At 30.5% G+C, this 8,884-nt stretch overlaps 1 protein-coding gene across 2 annotated transcripts; it reads right to left on the bottom strand.

Moving 5' to 3' along the window:
* Nucleotides 1-4,468: 4,468 nt before the first annotated feature.
* LOC145567973 (ubiquinol oxidase 2, mitochondrial-like) lies at nt 4,469-8,487 on the bottom strand. Of its 2 annotated transcripts, XR_014095759.1 has the most exons (6): nt 7,931-8,487; nt 7,540-7,668; nt 6,016-6,504; nt 5,559-5,793; nt 5,386-5,425; nt 4,469-5,234 (listed from the first exon to the last, which is right to left on the bottom strand). XR_014095759.1 is itself a non-coding variant. In XM_081627409.1 (4 exons), exons 1-4 carry the CDS (start codon nt 8,333-8,335, stop codon nt 5,731-5,733), a joined length of 1,086 nt encoding a protein of 361 aa, XP_081483535.1. In that variant the 5' UTR covers nt 8,336-8,487; the 3' UTR covers nt 5,457-5,730. The 2 variants fall into 2 exon arrangements, 1 of the variants encoding a protein (XP_081483535.1); XM_081627409.1 differs by lacking the exons at nt 4,469-5,234; nt 5,386-5,425 and having other exon boundaries at nt 5,457-5,793.
* Nucleotides 8,488-8,884: the final 397 nt, after the last annotated feature.

The following is an 8,884-nucleotide window of genomic DNA, read 5'->3' as shown; positions in this document are numbered from 1 at the left end:
CTCTTCCCTTCCTCACTATCAAAGTCTCTGCAAAAATGTCACTTCCTATTTCCTACTACTACTAGTCTTATTCATCCCTCAAATTCCCTAACAAAGCTTCCTAAACAAGCCCAATTTAAAATTTCAAATTTTTATTTAATTTAGCAAAAACCCATTTCAATTTTTCCACAATCTCGGCAAAAAACCCTTTCCAACCCCAAGAACTACTCAAAGAAGCATTCTCATTGCAATCAAAGAAACTCAACCCCACAACCTTAGAGAGGAGACCCTCCTTTATCTTAATAATCCGCCACGCTTGCTTGCCCAAAAGAGCTTGCTTGCTTGCCCAAAAGAGCTTGATTAAAGAGTCTACTACCCCTAATCCCAAGGCCACCCTCCTCCCTTAGTTTGGTGACAAAATCCCAAGACTTCCAACAAATTCCCCCCCAAGTTGTGTTCCCCTTCCACCAATTAGTTATCTATGTATTTAGATTCTAGAGGGAAGAAACCGTGTTTTTTTTTAAAGTCCAAGGCTCGAGGAGGAGTCGCGCCCGATCGAGTGAGCTATTAGCTCGATCGGGCGATCGCCCGGATTATAAAGACGAGCAAAAAGAAACCGTGTTTTTTTTAATTGGGATAACCAATGTCTAATTATCTAATTATCTATGTTCCATATTTTTATGAAGTTTACATCCTATCTTTTAAAGTAAGGAGTACGCGAAATGAAGACTTGAAGGTGCAAAAGACATTGGTACTTTGCTAAGATTACTCAGAACTGAGTTGATAAGGGTTAATCTCCCAGCTTGTTGTAGAAAAAGATTATTCCAACTAGACATTCTCTCCTCTAGCTTCTTAAGAACCCCTTTAAAAATTTCTTTCTTTGAAGCTCCAAAATCCGAGGGGATCCCCAAATAAATCCCAAAATTGGTACTTGCTTTTTATTTTAATTGAAAATGATCATTAATGCAACAAAAAAAATTTTTTAAAAAATTTCACTTTAATATATCAATTTTCTTTTTTAGTTTTGATAGATGAATCATATATATTTGAAGTTTAGGGCTTTTGGCCCAATAATCATAAGCTGTTTGACATTAGTCAAAATCAACAAAACACGGTGCCTTGTTTTGGACCTGAGGTTGTATGAAAATATATACTACCTCCATTTACTGAATTGAACTTATTGGAGCTGAATTAAACTGAATAGAGCTGAAATGAATATTTTATGAGAGAAGGAAATTAAGAGCTGAACTGAACTAAACTGATTGGAGCTGAACTGAATTGAATTGAATTGAAATTAAGCTGAAGTGAACAAGCCCTTAGCCTTATAAAATCTAAGATATATATATAATTTTTGAAAAATTTAATCCAACATAAAATAAATAAATTTTGAAATTCCCCTGTCTTTTTTGTTAAGTCCCAAGATGTTAATTGGTTGGCTTTTTTTCTTGCTTCTAAGTGATATTTTTTTTTTTTTTTTTGAAACAATCTTCTGAGTGATATTTCATTTGATCTTAGTTTCTTTTTTCTTTTTTCACGTTTGATTATTGATTTGATACTAATATATAACTAGGTTAAGTCCCGTGCCATGCACGGTCATTATTAAATTTTACAACAGATAAATAATAAATAATGATGTTAATTCAACGATAATTTATCCAAAAAAATTATTTGTAACAAAATAACTTGAATTTTAATTAGTTTATACCAACACTAAATACGTAAAGGTTATTGAATTGGATTGTATAAATAAATAAATATAGTAATAGAAACTTAGAAGCTATAAGGTTTTATATGAGAAAATTAAAATATTAGATTAGGTTAGTACCCATACACGAACTCATATACATTTGTCCTTAAATTGTTGACACACTTTGATCGACATAATATGAAAATTTAGTTGAGTTCATTTTACTTTAGGATAATCAGTATTCAATAATCAACTTTTTAAATATATCTTTATTGAGTAGTAGGGGTTTTTATTTTTTAAATAATCACATAAATGTTTAGAATGACTAAATAATTTTTCAATATATGTTGTGTACGAAGTATACTATAACAAACTTATTTTGTTCTTGTAAATGTTACGTATAATTTTAAAATTAATACAAAGTATGCTATCAAAATGATTTTTCTCTTTTAATTAAAATAAATTTTATTATCAAATCATAAAAGTTGGAGAAAAAAAATTTGATATTGATAATATTATAATAATTTTGGAAAAGAATATATTCCAATACATTATTTTTAATTAATGTTAGTATTTTTGTAACTAAAAGTTTCCTAGTATATTAATTTAATTGAATATAATTGGATAAAATATGTTTGTCAAAATGCTAAAAAGGAAAGGAAAAAAAGGCGGGAAAATTTTTAACCAGGATATGACAAGTGTCATTCCTGGTTTCGCCTTTAGTATAGGTTTATTGATATACATTTGTAAGAATAACAACTTTATGATCTTACATTATTAAAATTTTACATGATATTATTAGGATCTTAATTGCTATATGTGGCTGGTCGCACCGTACGGGCAGCTATAATATAATTTTTTTTATTTTTTAATTCTTCTTCTCTATCTCCTCTTTCTCTCTCCTCTTTTTTATTTTCTTCTTCTCCAGTTAACCCACCCATATCACCCCCTTCACCAAGCTCTCTCCTCCTTTCTCCAAAAAAGGGCAGCATACATGCAAAACAAACTATCTGCAATTACAAAGGAAGAACGCATGTCCTACACCAACCCGTCGTCGTACTCCGTGAGCTCCTCATACTTCGTCGTCGGAAAACAATTTAAAGGTTTTTAAGGCCAAATTATTATTATTATTATTATTATTATTATTATTATTATTATTATTATTATTATTATTATTATTATTATTATTATTATTATTATTATTATTATTATTATTATTATTATTATTATTATTATTATTATTATTATTATTATTATTATTATTATTATTATTATTGCTATTGCTATTGCTATTGCTATTGCTATTGCTATTGTTATTATTACTATTATTACTATTATAAATATTATCGCATTATTATTATAATTATTAAATATTAATTATTATTATTATAATAATTATTAAATATTAATTATTATTATTATAATAATTATTAAATATTAATTATTATTATAATAATTATTAATTATTATTTAATTATTATTTTTATTATTATTATTAAAATTAATAATAATAATTATTATTATTATTATTATTAAAAATTAATAATTAGTATTATATTTAAATATTAGTTATTAAATTTAAATATTAATTTTAATTATAAAAAATAAATTATTATTATTATTAATATTATTAATAATAAGTATTATTATTACTATTATTGTCATTATTTTTTTTTTTTGAGAAAATATTATTATCATTATTATTTTTACTACTACTACTACTACTACTACTACTACTACTACTACTATTATTATTATTAATTTTATTAATAATAATAATAATAAATATTAATTATTATTATTTTTATAATTATTAAATATTAATTATTATTATTAATATTATAATTATTAAATATTAATTATTTATTATTATTATTATTCAATGTTAATTATTATTTTAATTATTAAATATTATTTATTTATTATTATTATTATTAAATATTAATTTTTTATAATATTATTATTATTAAATATTATTTAATTATTATTATTATTATTATTATTAAATATTAATTATTATCATTATTATTAAATGTTAATTATTTATTCTTGTTATTATTACATATTAATTTTTAGTAATAATATTATTATTAAATATTAATTATTTATTCTTGTTATTATTACATATTAATTTTTAATAATATTATTATTATTAAAAATTAATTATTTATTCTTGTTATTATTACATATTAATTTTTAATAATATTATTATTATTAAATATTAATTATTTATTTATTACTATAACAATAATTCAATATTTATTATTATTAAATATTAATTATTTATTATTATTAAATATTAATTATTATTATTATAATAATTCAATATTAAGTATTATTTTTAAGCAGAGCAGAGCAGAGCATATTGAAGCAGAGCAGAGCAGCTCTAAAGAATGGGGCCTTAAGGCAATTGAGTTGAATTGATTAGTGTGCCTTAGTGGCTTAGTAAGTTAAAAAAAAATGTGTGTATGTGCGTGTGTCCATGTTCAATAAAAATAAGTTTTACTCTGTAATTCTAAAAATTAGTTTGGGTTCAAGATAAAAAAAAAAAAAAAAAAAAAAAAAAAAAAAAAAAAAAAATAGTTGTAGAGTTTGAAAATAATATGTAAACGGTCATGAGCTAAGGTTCCACCTCAAACCATATGACAACCCTTAATTGTGGAACGTTCATGGCCTCACATGTGTGTTATCCATAATACACCCAATTGATGATAATTTAGGCTATGATACCATATTATATTAGAAGAGTGTAGATTACACCCACCACTAAGAGAAAATACACTAAGGAATTTAGCCTAAAGGTGTACACAACTTTTTATTTTCTTCAATGTGGATACTCATCCCAATAACAATCAAATCTATCAAGTCAAATCCAAGTGTCTTTTGCCTCTTCTATAAGAGTTCCATTAGATAATCACTTTTAAAGTCAAGCCCAAGATTGCTAGTGAACTTGTGAATTTGTGATTACCTAAGAACAGACATAAGGTAACAAGAAAAATAAATACACCTAGTAGGCTATTACAATGCATGTATTTGCATCTACAAATTAAAGTTGAGATCACATCAATTAACCGAAGCAAATTAAAGCCAACATCAGTAGAGTTTGTCACTCTCAGGTCATAATGTAAGGGCATCATGAACTTGTTCATAAGCTCATAACGACATAACTCGTAATCAATAATAAAATAATTGATCATTGGAATTACATAAACGTGACATTATTGCATATTGTAGAACTAAACCTATAGCCAAAATTGGAGAATCGATTACTCCCTCGAGGGAAGCAAATTAATCAATCACTTCAACGCTTATTTGCTTCCACTGATGGTATATTTCAAGCCTCTTTCCCAAATTAGGCCATTATTTGCTTGATCAACTTTCATATCTTCACAACCCTCACGGATTTTCACTAAGGGTGCAGCCCGTGCAGCCGTACTAGACACAATATTGGTGGCGTATTCCAGAGCTACACACTGCCTACACCTTGAACATAATGATATACTCTGCCTGCATTCTTCCTGAGTTGCGCTGCTAATCTTTTAGATTCTCTGGTTAGCTTGTTCTGTTGCTGATATCAGTGATATGAAGCTTTTCTTGGTTAATACTTTTAATTATATAATAAGAACATAAGATTATGTAAGGGTTTCATTTCCTAAATACGCGGTTAAGAAACACTATGTACACCAAAAAACAAAGCTGTAAAGAATAATAAGGCATACCAGAGACTAATTTCCCTGGATTTCTGCAGCATTCAGTCACCTGGCATGTAAATGATGTAGGAAGGAAAACATTGTAAGAAACTTAATAATGTGATTAGAGTAATAATATCATTCAATTAAATTTTGCGAGTAGAGTCAACGAAAAAACTCCCAAGGTAGTACAAAGTATTTACATGACACTAGTAATACGCTTATAGGCTTATAGCTCGCGATAGCTAGCGAGCTAAACAATCGCTAGCTAAGTATAATCTTCAGAGAACATATTAGTATTAGTAGTAGTCTTTCAAATCTGAATCCTGAATCTTGATTTTTGTTAGCTGTTGATAGCTAGATAAATCTCTCTTCTCAATGATAACCAACGGGAGCAGGAGCTTCGTCCTTCAGCTCGCGACCTTGATAGTGAATGTCCTGCATTAATATCAACCACCAGAAGAACCAATTTGTTAAGTTCAAACTCAGAAAATATACACCAGCATACCAAAATCAGGAATTCAAGACATCGTTTATTGGAATAGGAATATATCCTCCATTTTGTTGACAAATTATACAAGTACTGATGAAAACAAAACCAAAAGGGTTAAGGAGCAGGGGCGGCTTAAGGCATAATGAACATATTGTAAACTGACTTACCGATGCAAAGTGATTAACATCGCGGTGATGAGCTTCATCTGCCCTAACCACCATGACAACATCCCTAAGAGTAGAGTCAGCAGGCAACCTCCAGTAGTCAATAGCGATGGCAGGAGCAGGCACATTCTCGATGTTTCCATTGTCAATCTCCTTAAGAAATTCAGTGTATGAGTGGATGGCCTCTTCCTCGAGGTAACCCACAATACGATGGGCAAGCTTAGGAGACACAATGTAGGCGAGGAAGTAAGCATTGAAGAAAACACCCTGGACAGCAAACACCAGTGCACGTTCATACCACCGAGGCTTTACCACCTCCATGAAGGTCATGAGGTGCATACGCTCATTCTCAGCCTCTTCTAGGAGAGCCTTGATCCACCCACCACTTTGCTCAAATCGTCGGAGGGATTTGCAGTGGAGAAGCATTCCTCCAACCATGCCTGGCACTGCTGCCACTGTTTCCAGCATCATTGCACGACATCCATACCTCCTCTGCATCATGCCATATGGTGGATTAGATTAGAAATGATATAATGCTATAGAGTTATTACACATGATTATTTAAGTTTCTTCAGTTTTGATCATTCTAGCTAAAGACTATTTTGTATGATATAATATAATGCTATAAAAGTTTGGTGTATGAGTCATTAACAAAAACCATGATCACTTAGCTAAAGTCTATTAAGCATCACAAAAACTCTTAAGATCAAAAAGTTGGTCATCCAACGAAACCAAGGCACAAGCAGTAACAAAAATTGACAAGGAGTTTATTTTAAACCTGTTGCGTCTAAATTTGTCCATATAATCGTGTAGTGTTAAGTCTGTTAGATACTTAATAGTATGTGGAAAAAAAAAAAAACAAAACATGTTATATCTTACATTATACTCGGTACTTCAATTTTGTTATTGGAAGTAATGTACAAAAGAAAGTCAATAATACAAGTTAAGTTTACTAGCATCACCATATCATGATTAATTTGGTTATTTAGTTGGTTTTTTTTTTTTTTTTGGATAAAATTTTTGACTTGGATCAAAATATTGACTACTCAAATTGGTCTTATTAGGGGGGGGGGGGGGGGGGGGATATCACTATTAAACCAATTCATTGCATTTTAGCTAAAACGTGGGCCAGATCCACCACCTTTGACCTAACCCCACCACTATCAAACCTAAAGAAACACTAACCAATCAAATTATCTGCCGTTTTTCATCCAATTAACAAGGAAAGTAACCTTCCTCGTCTCCACCCCAAATCCCAAAACCCTACGGATAAAACTTGTTCAAGTTGACATGTATCACATAATTTTTTGTGATAATTAAACGACCTAAATCATACCAAGTAGATAAAAGAATAACCAAATCTATCAACCAACCAAAATAATACAACATTACTCAGTATAGCCAATCCGTTCATTTCAGATCTAAAAACATACGCTAGAAAAATCAGTACTCGTAGTATTTTATTACGGAGCAAGTATTTAACGAGGCAAAATAGGAAAAAATATCGTCCAAAGAAAGAAATTGTACCTGGAAGAAGATATCAGTAGGCAAACGAAGAGACTTAACAGTATAATAAGCGAATTTGTCCAATAATGTTTTAGGCACATGATGTTTCCCTAAATCAATCGATAAATCTGCCTTGTACGTTTCCCATGGCTACACCAGACAATAAAATTCAAATTAATAACAAAATAATAATTCGTCAATATACACAATATTGTTAATGTACTAACATATTTATGTACGTATTTGCATTGATTGCATGTCCGTGATGACTTTCTTACCTCGAATAATATTATTTTTGCAGCAACTTACGATTCTCGAATCATATTAGGTATGTCACGAGTTTTTATCCAAAAATCATTATATTATATACAAGTACTAAAAATGAAAAATCCTAAAAAAAAAGTTGACATACCATGAAACAAGACCACTTCCATTCAGTACCATCTTCCTTCATGATCTTCTTGGGTTGAACACCCCAATAACTAACAACCGCCTTCTCATCATTCCCACCATTTTCACCGGCCGAATCGGTCACCGTCTTCTCTTTCTCCTCGGAGGAATTATCATGCAACGTCGCCGTACTCACATTCCTCACCGGTAACCGGATAAACCCTGCTACCATTCCAGGCACGTGACCAGAACCTCCACTCACGTGATGGCCACCTACCCCATTCAGCAGCTTAAACGCCGTCGTTTCGTTGTACCGGAGTCCGGCAACGGCAGCGGCGGAGGTAGTGGTGGAGGAGAAGTAACGTGGGGCCACCATGCCCATCACCATTGATCGTGCGGCTCTAGTTGCAGCACGTGACATCATCATCTTGATCGGAAACAAAAACCGCCGTCAGATTAAGAAAATATACGCCAAAAATGTGGGAGAAGAATTAACTGGAATTTTAATTTGATTTATTTTATTTAGAAAAAGAAAGTAGTTTCTTGCTTTTCAAGACAATTTGTATGACGGCTTTTAAAGAGGAGTTGGATGATTTTATACCAGCAAAATAAGTCGGTGTTAGAGTGCTGACGTGGACCCCCATTTTTTCGGGACATTTTTTTATTTTTTTCAATTTATGTTGGGTGTAACAAATTGAAGTCAAGATGGCGTCTAGAAAGTTCAATTATGGGTGGAAGGTGGGCCCTTTTCTTGAGCGCCAAGAATACGTGAGGAAGAGAACATCCAAAAACACCTGATTAATTTTTATTTATTTATTTTTATTTTATAAAGTTGGTAAGAAGAAGGGCCCTATCAGACTAGTTCTCTCAACCCAGATTAGCAGATTAGACACTTTGAAAGTGGGGGGAAAGGGTAAGGGAATCCTAATCCCAAAAGGGTCTCTAATAGGGATTGAACTCCCAATCTCAAGGTTAC

The sequence above is a fragment of the Chenopodium album genome, chromosome 11 (genome assembly GCF_948465745.1).
Source record: "Chenopodium album chromosome 11, dcCheAlbu1.1, whole genome shotgun sequence".
Taxonomy (NCBI): Eukaryota; Viridiplantae; Streptophyta; class Magnoliopsida; order Caryophyllales; family Amaranthaceae; genus Chenopodium; species Chenopodium album.
This window is presented reverse-complemented; position numbering and strand designations above follow the sequence as displayed.